This window comes from Podarcis muralis, chromosome 8 (genome assembly GCF_964188315.1).
Source record: "Podarcis muralis chromosome 8, rPodMur119.hap1.1, whole genome shotgun sequence".
Classification (NCBI taxonomy): Eukaryota; Metazoa; Chordata; class Lepidosauria; order Squamata; family Lacertidae; genus Podarcis; species Podarcis muralis.
The window spans coordinates 67420062-67433023 of record NC_135662.1 but is presented as its reverse complement, the minus strand read 5'-3'; the positions used below and the strand labels follow the sequence as shown (position 1 = coordinate 67433023).

At 44.6% G+C, this 12962-nt stretch overlaps 1 protein-coding gene across 2 annotated transcripts in view; it reads left to right on the top strand.

Moving 5' to 3' along the window:
* TNFRSF11A (TNF receptor superfamily member 11a) overlaps positions 1–12962 on the top strand; it is a 40031-nt gene that overhangs the window by 14953 nt on the left and 12116 nt on the right. For both annotated transcript variants that reach the window (XM_028737879.2, XM_077933333.1), the window contains exons 2-7: positions 2348–2429; positions 4637–4762; positions 6160–6303; positions 8169–8262; positions 9128–9216; positions 12360–12464. In XM_028737879.2, the coding sequence (XP_028593712.2) occupies positions 2348–2429; positions 4637–4762; positions 6160–6303; positions 8169–8262; positions 9128–9216; positions 12360–12464 (640 nt within the window). The remainder of the gene's footprint in view (positions 1–2347; positions 2430–4636; positions 4763–6159; positions 6304–8168; positions 8263–9127; positions 9217–12359; positions 12465–12962) is intronic.

The window sequence follows — 12962 nt, the reverse complement described above, 5'->3', positions numbered from 1 at the left end:
CTTGGAACCAAATTTATCTCTAAGATAAATATCTCTAGATATGACAGATAGCATTATCTCAAATGTAACCTGATTTAACAGTTACACATGAGCAACAGGACAAGCTTACACATGTCTACTCAAAAGTGAGCCCCGTTTTATTCAATGGGATTAAGGGCACTTCTGCACCAGTAATTTACGACATAATTTGCAGTGTCCCTAGACATTGATTATTTGAAGGGGGGCAGCCACATGGTGTGCTTGTCTTGTATACATCCCAATCTCCCTGTTGCCGCTGGTTAATGCTGATTTTCCCATACCAGGGGGTGGAGACCAAGTAGCACTGCTAAGGCCAGTATCAATATGAAAACACCAGTGGCTGTTTCAAAGCAGAGCTACTCCATTTTTTGAAGGCAGTTTGTTTCTGCCATGTTATAACGAAACCTTTCTTGGTGTGTGTGTGGGGGGGGGTACTCTACCACCCTGCCTCCTAAGTTCTGGTTTGGCACAGCTGGGAACATCTGTGCTATTTTACTCCCAGGAACAACCCTTGCAAAGGTACCATAATTGTTTTTGCTTTGGTGGTGAGAGAAAGGAAATGGCAATCTTGCAGTGCATGGAATTTCTTTCTTTCTTTCTTTCTTTCTTTCTTTCTTTCTTTCTTTCTTTCTGAAAGCTGAACCTGGATTTTTTTTTTGTTGATGATGTGCATGTCCCAGGGTTTTTAAAATTATATATATATATATAATTTAGTTTCATATCTAGCAGTTGAGTCGTTTGGGAAGCTCACAACAAAACAGATGTGGCGTCAAAAGTCCCTGGAGTGAAATGGGATGTCTCTGAAATTTCTTCCTTGCTTGCAAGCGAAGACCTTGCTGCAAGCAAAGACAGACTGGCTGTGATTCTCTCAGGCTCCACCACTGCCAACCAGGCTGTGTTTGTAAAACTGAAGGCAGCAGTGGGTGGGTGGGGGGAGTGTTAACTCTCTAGCCGCTAGGCTTGTTGCCTGGCAGAAGGGTTTCCCCTCCTTTCCCAACTAGTGCTGCTCAAGGTCTTGCGATACTGCAATACCTCTTCATCCTTTAACACACAGCCCCAGACTTCCCACTCAGCCTGATGAGCTGGGGAAGGGGAAAACGTCTTAAGCTGGGAACATTGATGGTATACACATTCCATGCATTTATGAGTTTGCTCAAATTCTGACCCTTAACTGAATGTAGATATTATGGGGTTCTGCCCCCCTCCAAAAAAACTTATGACAATATATTCCACTAACACTTCATAATATCAGGCTACAGTATGACTAAAATAAAGCGGCTATCAAATTTAATAATTCGGTGTCAGGAATGAGCCAGCTCTCAGCAAATGTTTGCAGCCAACTACAGAAAGCAGCCAGGAACAGAGAAGCTTTGATGTTAGTCAGGCAGGGGAGAACCGGCAGGTGCAGACTTTGGCTCTTCCTGACCTTGACGGGCAGGCTGATAAGGCTGTAGCTGAGAGCAGGCTAGAACGCAGCCAAAGCTCACTGGAAGCACAAACAGGTCTAATGAACTCAGAGACAGCCTCTCTGAACGGGAAGAGGTGGGAGCTGATCCACTAAGTCCAAAGAGTCGGTGAATGCAAGGGCTGCTAGATAGGAAGCAAAACAAGAGATGTAAGGTTTGTAAGTTCAACATCTTCTGTTGACGCCAGAAGTCTTCAGAAGGATCATCTTGAGTAATGGTGCCAGAGGCTTTGTTAGAGCTGTCCGGAGCTATCTGTTTGTTTTTGCAATAAATCCACCTTTTTAATTAGCTACGCTTACTGTGTTATCAAGCTGGGAACCTGGACTCCTGACAATTCACCAGTAGTGGCCAGCAGGGCTGCCTGGGTAGGGCTGCTCTCCTGGCTTCCCAGCACCACACACTTGGCTCTGCCACTGTGGCTGCACTGTGCCAGCCCTTTTATTCAAGTTAGCACCCCTGCATAGCAGTAGGAGATCTTAATTATGTCTCAGTTTTAGTGACTGAAGATGAGCAATGGGTCTTGTGAACTGCAGAGGACGGGTGGCATACAAATAAATAATAATAATAATAATAATAATAATAATAATAATAATAATAATAATAATACATTGTAGATATATTTTCTATGTTAATGAAGTTTTATTCATTTATTTGCTTGTTATGAGCTGTTATTTCCTCCCCTTAACTTTTCAGGCAGGTTAAATCGTACTGCCTGACGGTATCACTGCGAGACATCACAACTGTAGTGACAGCCAACTGAATCCACATTCAGATGCGAAACTTTGGGATTGCCTTGAAATATTTCATAACTATGAGGGCTTTAACTGACGGTGTCCTAATTTCTCTCTTTCCCCGTTCTCCAGCTGTCCTTACAAATCACCCCTCCCTGTAGCAGCGAGCAGCATTATGAATATTCTGGACGGTGCTGCACCAAATGTGAGCCAGGTAAGCATACCTAGGACGTGCTTCTTCCAGGAAATGGGGAGGGGCCCATCTCTCAGCACATGCTCTGCATGTAAATGATCCCAGATTCAATCTGGTAAAGCTGGGGAAGACTCCTGTCCTGTCTGAAACAGTGTAGAATATGAGCTGCATTGACTGATGATGTGACCTAGTATTAAGGTAGCTGTCCCCCCCCCTCCAAAAAATATATATGAAAAAAAGAGTTTTCGTGTAAGAAAAACATGTCAGATGCTCCTTTTTTGTTTCTATTGAGGGGTGCTCTTTTTTGATACAGAATACAGACTACATTTTGATGCCTGTCCCGGAAATTTTGTTTGGGTGGAATGAAGCTGGGCTCATATACGTGTGTCAGGATTTTCCTCTTAGGTGTCCATAACTGTGCAGAAATCTCTCAGAGGAATGGTAGCACTCCCTCCCTTGCCAAAATAGGGAGCAGGGAGAGAAAGGAAGCAGAGGGGGTTGTAATATACAGAAAAGGTGGTGGGGAAAGGGGATGTTGAAAGCTGAGCAATAGGAGAGGAGGGAGGTGGGTTGTGGTGTGAAAGGAATGGAGGGATGGAGAAAGGAAGAGGTGAAGAGATGGAGCGAGTTCCCCACAGTCCCACCAAGATGGCCACCTGTTCACACAAAATGCCCCTCCCAGTGCTTTTAGTTTTGAGGTTTATGTGGCATGCAAGAAAACTTTGGAAGGTGCCAGTTTCTTTGTTGTTGTTGTTTAGTGTTTGTTTGTTTGTTTGTTTGTTTGTTTGTTTGTTTGTTTGTTTGTTTTTATACTGCCCTATACTCGCAGGGTGGTTCACAGGAAATGACAGGCCTAAGTCCCCACAGCTAACCAGGTCTTTCCATTTTGTAAAACCATCATCTTGATTTGCACTAAGCTTAGTGGAATGTTCATCTTGAACATCAGAGACCAGGGCAAAAAAATTCAGCCACAAGTTGCAACTTGATATCTGGGAGTTGAAATTAACTGGTTGAACAGTAGAGATTGGTCCATTGTTGGATTGGCAATCGAATCATACTTCAACACTGCCAATGTGTTAGCTAGTATTCTCTGCCACACTGAGGACTGCAGGCTAGATTGGAGAGCATAGGACAGGCACATGCAGTTTTGTCCTCTGGCACCATGCCAGGACTCTTGTTCCCCCAGCATCTGTTGCCTGAGCTGGCTGCTGCTGTCTACCTAATGGCAGGGCTGGCCCAGTAGCCAGGACATCAAAACAGAGCCCAAGAGTCAACAATATATGTCAGTTTACATTATCAAGTGCTATTTTTAAATAACATTCTGATGAGTATGGATTTTTTAAAGAGATTGTTGAATTGATTCTATTGTTTTTAGAGCTTGTGTTTCTGTTTTTACTTTGTTTTTGTTTTTTTAAATCAAACACAGCTTGGATGACTTATCACTGGGAAGCGGTCTATGAATTTGTATAATAATAGAATCCGCAAAGCCAGTAAGCTTCAGAAGTGACCGGCAAAAATTTGCTTCTGTGGAAACGGCTCCCTGTGGATCGTGCAGAATCCACTTGTGCGTGATGACCACTCATGATTGACCCCATTCTGTCAAATTGCTGATCCAGATCCAGAAGGTTCTACCTGGGTCACCATGGCTGTAGAACTTACCGTATTTTTCGCTTATAAGATGCACTTTTCCCCTCCTAAAAAGTAAGGGGAAATGTGTGTGCGTCTTATGGAGCGAATGCTGGCTTCAGCGAAAGCAAAGCAAAGCCTCCGGAGGCTTCGCGTTGCTTTCACTGAAGCCTAGAGAGTGAGAGGGGTTGGTGCACACTGATCCCTCTTGCTCTCCTGGCTTCACTTCGCTGGAGAGGCACTGCGCAGCTTTCCCTCTCTGCGCAGCGCCCCTTCAGCGAAGCGGGAGGAGAAATGGAAGGGGCTCCGCTTTTCCTGCCGCTTCCCTGAAGGGGCGCTGCGCAGAGAGGGAGAGAATATTTTTTTTCTTGTTCTCCTCCTCTAAAACTAGGTGCGTCTTATGGTTGGGTGCGTCTTAGAGAGCGAGTAGTTGTCCTTTCAGGATAGATCTGACAGCCCTCATTCCAGTATTTTGATGAGCAATAACTTAACTGGGAAGAGGAAAATAATTCTCACACCAGAGTTAAAAGCCTTTGTTAGTCCTAGCTTGTCAGCACTGCAGAACCTGAGGTGTAACCAGTCTTTTCTCCTGCCCTGTTAAGGAAAGTACATGTCTGCCAAATGCACTCGCACTTCAGAGACCATATGCCAGCCCTGTGGTCCAAATGAGTACACAGACATCTGGAATGAAGAAGAAAAGTGCTCGCTTCATAAAATATGTGACCAAGGTAAGGGAAACTAGGTAAGGCACGGCTGTGCCTCTGATCTGAGTCCTTGACTTGCGTTATCATATTAGTAGGAGAAGAATACTAGATTGTTAACTGTAGGTGCTACTTACCTTGCCGTACAGTTAACTGAACTGTAACTAGATTGTAAACTGAAAGGCCCATAGTTCAGTGGTAGAGCATGTACTTTGCATGCATAAGGTTCTAGGTCCAATCTCTGCAATCTCTAAGTAGGACTGGGAATGTCCACAACCTGAAAGAGAGAGTTGCTGCCAATCCGTGTAGGCAATACTGAACTGGTTGGTGCTGTGGTCTGACTTAGCATAAGGCAACTTCCTACTTCCCTAAGATTAATGGGCACCAGTGATACCGAGAAGAAGGAAGGGAGCCCAGCCAGGAAGGGACCCTGGTGAGGGCACCTTTCCCCAAGGACTACCAACTCAGCTGGTTCTGAGCATGTCCTGAAAAGAGACCCAAAGCTTGTAGAGAGGGCTCACCTTGTTTTACTTACCGTATTGGCCTGAATATAAGCTGCACCTGAATATAAGCCACACCTTTAAAATTCAAGGGGGGGGGGGAGAAAAAAAGACAATACCCCAATATAAGCCACTCCCTTAAAATTCAGCAGGCACTCACACCCGTTCCGTTTTACCGTATGTCTGATTCAGCAGCGATATCGTAAAAGCCAATTTTTGTAAGGTTGCAAATTTAAGCCGCACTTTAACTTTTCATGGTCGAAATTTGGGGGGGGGGGGTGAGGCTTATATTCAGGCCAATATGGTATATGCAGTGCTTAACCACGTAGGCCCTTTAAAATCTGTGAGGGAACTGACTTTTGGAAGGGTAGAGGGAGACCGAGAGAGAGAGAGAGAAAGCAAGATAATCTGTGGGTGGTTTGTGTGGGGGGTGTGGAGAAGGGATGCGAACACCCCTTTAAACCTGCTTGTGAAACTTAATTGGCAACCATCACAGTCTCCCACAGCAGGCTGAGAGATGGCGTGCCTAACTGGGACTTGGGCTCTGGGGGGACTTCCCTTATGCAACCGACCATGAACAAACTGCGTTCTGCTAAACTCCCACAACCATCCTTCTGATTATCCACACACCTCACCCTGCACTAACTCCCCTCCCCTGACATTTGTACTTGTTTCCCTGAATTTTCCTCTTCTGATTCAGAGCTTGGGGTTTTCCCTGTTCCTTACTCACGGGCACAACAGGCAGTTGTACCCTTTCTGCGTCCCACCAGGAGTCACAAGGGAGTGTGATTTGCAGTCCAGCGTAAGCCACTCTTGCCAACCAGGAAGGGTTCTCGGGGTCGAGGTCAGGCTAAGGGCTCCGAAGGAAGCTGTGAAGGCACGACTTTAACCTCCATCTGCTTCCCCACTTTCTTCTGTTCAAAGGAAGAGCTTTGATAGAAGTGAACCCAGGAAACAGCACGAACCAGCGGCAGTGTGCCTGCATAGCAGGCTACCACTGGAATGAAGACTGCGACTGCTGCCGTCGAAACAAGAAATGTCCCCCTGGCTCTGGAGTCAAGCATCCCAGTAAGATTTCTGATTTCGATGAGCCACCCTGGGAACTTTTGGTCCAGTTTGTGCCCAGAGCCTTTTGCAAATACCAGTGGCTTGTTTTAGATGCTCGCTGGGCTAGTGATCCACTTGAGCCCCTCCCAGCTTCAGGTGACATGTGGGAAAGCACTCCAGGAGGAGGCCTGAATTGCTCACATCATTTCTCCTCCTCATTTTTTAAAAAGTATAAATCAATTCGCTATACAGTGGTACCTCGGGTTAAGAACTTAATTCATTCCAGAGGTCTGTTCTTAACCTGAAACTGTTCTTAACCTGAAGCACCACTTTAGCTAATGGGGCCTCCTGCTGCCGCCGCACCGCCAGAGCACGATTTCTGTTCTCATCCTGAAGCAAAGTTCTTAACCCGAGGTATTATTTCTGGGTTAGCGGAGTCTGTAACCTGAAGCGTATGTAACCTGAAGCGTATGTAACCCGAGGTACCACTGTATGGGGAGGCACCTGTCTCATACTTTACGCCATGTCAAGAGTGTGGCATAAGGTTACCAGATTTTTTTCAATGAATCCGGGGACACTTTTCATCTTCAATGGTTTTGTATGGGGACTGATTCGTAAATCCGGGGACTGTCCCCGGGAAACGGGGATGTCTGGTAACCTTAGAGTGGCACCTCTGTCTCGAGGGCTAAATATGGCCTACCGGCCCATTTCCACCAAACCACGCTTGCCCTCCTTTCCACTGATACCACATGTCATTTAATGTGTGGGGCAGATAGAGGTCTGCTTTCCTACAGAGCATGAATCCTTGCAGAGAGAAATATTGAACCTCCTCCTGTCCATCAGCGGATGCGTGGGGAGTTCAGTCCTGCTTGGTTCAGGGGCAGCACTAGAGAATTTCCCACAGGGAAGCTGCCTCACACACCCAAACTCTGCAGAAAGCAGGAACGGGCAGCACCACCCCTGCCCATCAGCTGGTGTGTGAGGAAGTAAATCCTCTTTGATTTGGGTGTGTGTTTGGCATGTGATGGGATGCGGGTGGCGCTGTGGGTTAAACCACAGAGCCTAGGGCTTGCCGATCAGAAGATTGGCAGTTCAAATTCCCGCGATGGGGTGAGTTCCCGTTGCTCAGTCCCTGCTCCTGCCCACCTAGCAGTTCGAAAGCACACAGTGCAAGTAGATAAGTAGATAAATAGGTACTGCTCCGGCGGGAAGGTAAACGGCGTTTCCATGTCCTGCTCTGGTTCATCAGAAGCAGCTTAGTCATGCTGGCCACATGACCCGGAAGCTGTATGCCGGCTCCCTCGGCCAATAAAGCAAGATGAGCGCCGCAACCCCAGAGTCATCCGCGACTGGACCTAATGGTCAGGGGTCCCTTTACCTTTACCTTGAGAAAAATAACATGTGGGTAGTCCTGCCCACCCATCAAATTTGGCGCAGGATTTAACTATCTGGGCCACCAGGCAAAAACGTCGCTCTGCTATGTGTATTGTGGATAGGGTTTGTGTGTTTCCATACACACATATGTGAAAGCTTCAAAGCCTTCAAAATCCACTGTGTTTGTCTATCATAGCTGCAATCCCATGTTGAAGCATGCAAGTACAGCAAACCCTGTTGTGCAGAACCAGAGGTTTCGCTGCAGCTTCTGTTTCAGGTCCTGCTACCACGGAAGGGCACAGCTTGGCTTTTAATTTTCTAAAAGTTGGTTTGCTTCTGCAGCATGTGGGAAGCAGCCCACCGTCCCTCAGCCTTTTCGTCGATTGTTTTCATCGTTGGCTTGCACCAAATGCCTGCTCCTATGATTTGCAAAATAGGATTGTTAGCAACAGGTCTTCATGTATGAAGTCATGCTCTATTCTCAGTGCTTTTACTGGTTATGTTTCCCACAGTACAACAAAATAAGGACACAGTGTGCATGCCGTGCCCAAGAGGAACCTTCTCTAATGTCTCTTCCGCGACTGATGCATGCAAAACATGGACCAAGTAAGTGCCACGAATCTATAGCAGTAAAATAATAGTAAAAAAAATCAATAAAAAAATATCAAATATCTCATGAAGTGAGCATGAGACTCACAATTTCTTCTTTTCCATTCTTTTATTTATATTTTATACATAAATTTACATTTTATACATTCTTATTTTTTATTTTGGCAAAGTAATAATCATAAATAAATAAGAATAAAAATGTGCACCCCACCCCCGAGACCATTTCATTGTAACTATCCAAACTCCCAAAATTTCAACACCTCCTGCGATGGTTTGACCCCTTTCCGTTTTAACAGTATAAATTCTACAAACACCCTCCACATCTCCTCAAAACCATTCCTCCTGCATATTCCCAATCTTACCTTAATGGCACATGTTAATTTATCATTAATAGCTATATCCCACACCTCTTTATACCATTCTTCCATTTTTTATTCTGCTTGGCCCTTCCACTTCCTAGCGATAATAATTTGTGCAGCTGTCAATAAATTTGTGAGCGAGTTGTTCATAGCCTGCGAACCTTCCATTCCATCGTAAAGAATGGTAATAATGCTACCTCTGGGCTTTTGCCCAGTGATTTCTGTTATCTCCTTAAACACCCTTTGCCAAAAAAATTTGTACATATTTACACCCCCTACCACATGTGAACATAATTCCCTGTTTCCTGACATCCTCTCCAATCATAACTTCAGGGTCGTGGTTTCAAGCCTTACATTGGCCAAAAGATTCCTGCATTGCAGAGGGTTGGACTAGATTACCCCCTCGGTCTCTTCCAAGTCTGCAGTTCTATGATTCTCTGTTTCTGTTTACCCTAGATGTACATTACAGGGGTCAATATATATTCCTTCCTTCCTTTCCTTAGCTGCACAGCTCTAGGAACTGAGGAAAAAATTCCTGGGAACAGACTGGCTAATGTCGTTTGTAAGAAGCAACCGAAGCAGCCACAAGACGGTAAGTGCAAAAATATACTGTTGCATGCCACCTCCAAGCAGTTGTGAGATTCCGGGGGCCTTCAGGCACTTAACCAGGTTTTGTGTTTCTTCGGAATAAGGGCCAGGGAGACTGTGGTGTCTTTATGATGAGCCACTTCCTTTGTTACCTTAATGGCCCAAATTTAGAGGGCCATTACCTCACCAGCAAGCTAGCCTGGCTATTCCAGGAATTGAATCTGTGTTGGATCAAGGAATTAGAAGGGGGCTCAGACATACAAAAAATCTCATAACAAGACCAACAATGATGGGACCACAAAGGGTTGAAATTGTTTAAAGAAAAGTTGTGTATTATTTGTAGGACTTAAGTTGACATTCATTTTGGCTTAAGTGGGAGCAGGCTTAAGTTCCTCAGACCCTGAGGGCTTTATCAAATGTTATCCTCAACAAGATTTTCACAACATGAAAATTGATGGGCCAAAGGCTAATCTCATTGGTTAATATTTTTATTTTCCAAATATAATTAAACAAGATTCGTGCAAGAGTGGATTTATCCAGGATTAAAATTTGCTTAAGGGACGCGGGTGGCGCTGTGGTTTAAACCACAGAGCCTAGGGTTTGCTGATCGGAAGGTCGGTAGTTCGAATCCCTGCGATGGGGTGAGCTCCCATTGCTCGGTCCCTGCTCCTGCCAACCTAGCAGTTCAAAAACACACAGTGAAAGTAGATAAATAGGTACCGCTCTGGCGGGAAGGTAAACGGTTTTTCCGTGCGCTGCTCTGGTTCGCCAGAAGCTTAGTCAGAAGCTGTATGCCAGCTCCCTCAGCCAGTAAAGTGAGATGAGCGCCACAACCCCAGAGTTGTCTGCAACTGGGTCCCTTTACCTTTACCTAAAATTTGCTTTGCACAGACCCTAAACAGTAACTGCAATTTTCAACTGTGCTCTGTGCACTTTCCAGTGAAGTTTCCAATATGACAACCAGTGTCCTTATTCACATGTAATGCCATGCCAAATCATAGCTAAATGTAAAGATGCATTATTATTATTCTTATTATTTCATTTCTATACTGCTTTATATTTTTAAGAAAAAACCTCAAAGTAGTTTACAACACATTAAGACATCAAAGAAAACAATTCCGAATAAAGCATTACTGAAGAAAGTCTTATATAAAGTATACATTCAAAACAACATAATTAAGAGGAAACTAAAATATTATCTTTAAGATTTCAGAATAAAACATTGCAAACGAGGTCAACTACGGAATGCACATTTAACACTGCAAAGTTACCCAAAAAAATGATCTAAAACATTTCAAAAGAAAACATTACTAAAGGAAGTAAGATATAAAATGCACATTTTAAACAGCATGGTAAGCAAGAGAATAAAATGTTATCATAAGCATAGAACATTTCTGCTGCTGTCGCTGCTAATGGTGGTTCATGGAGGGCAGTGGCTGTGGAAGCTCAGGCTCAATGTCCTGGATCTGCAGAAAGAAACAGCCAAGGTATTTGGCTCTTTAGCAACCTCAGCTTTTGTAGCTGGAGTCAGTTCCCTTGTTTAGGGAAGCTTTTAATGTTTGATGCATTACTGTATTTTAATATTTTGTTGGAAGAGTGGCTGGGGAAGCACAGTCAGATGAGCAGGGTATAAATAAATTATTATTATTATTATTATTATTATTATTATTATTATTATTATTATAGTCAGGGCCCTACCCTCCCAGGCCAGATAGGAAAAGACAAGCAGAAAAGGGCTCTTCAGAGAGAGTTCCATCCCCGACTCCCAACTAGTTTCCCATCATTCTTCTAGTAAGACGCTTTTAAGGGATGGAAATTCATCATCATTGTTAGGTGTGCCGGCGTAGTTGCTCGAGAGCGAACAGGCAAGACCCCCATTGGTCTTTTCAAGGCTTTATTATCTGCGCAAAACATTCACAGTGAAGAACGTCTCAATTCCATGTCTGCTTAGTCGCTAGCAGAATCTGGGAGTGGGCAGTCCTTAAACTTTCCCCAGCAGAGCAGTCTTTTGACCCCCATCCTACGCCTCCTCTCTCTGCACGTAAACCGACTGCACAGAGAGGGCATGGGCAAAGGGGGACCTGCCTCCCCCCCCCCCGCTTTGCTCAGGCTCGGTGTTGCAGCTCTCTCTAGCATCCTCCAACTCCTGCATCCCTTCTCCACTGGAGGTGTGGCTTCCCTCCTCTCCGGAGGAAGAGCTGCTTCGGAGGCTCCCTGTAACACAACTGCTCTTCCACCTCTAGCCTCTGAGCTGATGGCAGTTCCCTGACAATCATAATCATCATTGCACTATTTATACCCCGCCCATTTGGCTTAGGTTGTTCCAGCTCCTCTGGCCAGCTTCCAGCACATATGAAAACATAATATGACATCAACCGTTAAAAACATGGATTACAGCTGCTGTAGAAATCATGACTATGTTGCTCTCCCCTTGGTGCTGCTGCTGTGCTACCCAGAGCTCAGCTATGGTTTGGCTTAGCATTGCACCTTAATCGAGGCTCCAGACAAACCACAAGCCATAACCAATGCTATTTCTTGGTTTACCACTCATGCTTTCTCTTGGGGAGACAAACCATGAATCTGGGGTCAAACATAAGACAAAGCCAAACCATGGTTTAGCTGTGGGTAGCACAGCAGCAGCAGGAATGGGGGTGTGTGTGAAAGCAACTGCAATTCCAAGTACAGTGGTACCTCGGGTTAAGTACTTAATTCGTTCCAGAGGTCCGTTCTTAACCTGAAACTGTTATTAACCTGAAGCACCACTTTAGCTAATGGGGCCTCCCGCTGCCGCCGCGCCACCGGAGCACAATTTCTGTTCTCATCCTGAAGCAAAGTTATTAACCCGAGGTACTATTTCTGGGTTAGTGGAGTCTGTAACCTGAAGCGTATGTAACCCGAGGTACCACTGTACCTGCATGCTCATGTGTTCACACTTTGCCATGTGAACCGGGTCACTGAAAGACCATGGAAATTAACAGGAATAATTGGAATAAATGTTCCAGTTATTCTTCTATGTTGCTGGATTTCAGTCATAACACAATTGGTGCTTTAAAGGGATGTTTTGAATAACAAAAATGGCAAATTCCAGGAATATATTCCTACCTGAATATACAGAATGCTCTGACACCTATCTGCCCTTTTTTTCAGAAACCAACACATTATTTTATATACTGATTATTCCACTCCTCATTGCCTTGGTTGGCATTGCCATCTTTGTGATACTCTATCGCAATAAAGGGAAAGCACTGACAGGTACATAGCATTTAATTATGCCTTTCTCTATCCGTTGTGAAAGCCATGAGTTCTCTGTGCACTTCCTATTTCAGCCTCCTGATTTGCCTTCGTAAAAGCTAGTATATAAATCACCACATTAATCTTTTAAACCGATCTTTAGTGTGCTTTTTGTTTTAGCGAATACGTTGCAACTTTCGCAAATAATACGTTTTGGATCTGAAACACAGAACTCTCATACATGAAATGCCACCCATTTATTTAGACATACTCAGAATGCAAAATGTGCTCATACACCATGGGCACAATCCACCTGGAAGTTACCCTGTGTAAACCCAATGAAATTAACTGGAGTTGTGGAACGGCACTTTTTATGTAAGAGCTGCTACTCATACAATTTTCATCCTAGATCCTGAGCAGTGTGTGCACTCAATTGTACACAAGAAATTGCCATGCGCACGAGCATCTCTGCCTATTTCTAAGGAGGGAGCACACTGGCCTGTACGTTCCTTTGTACAT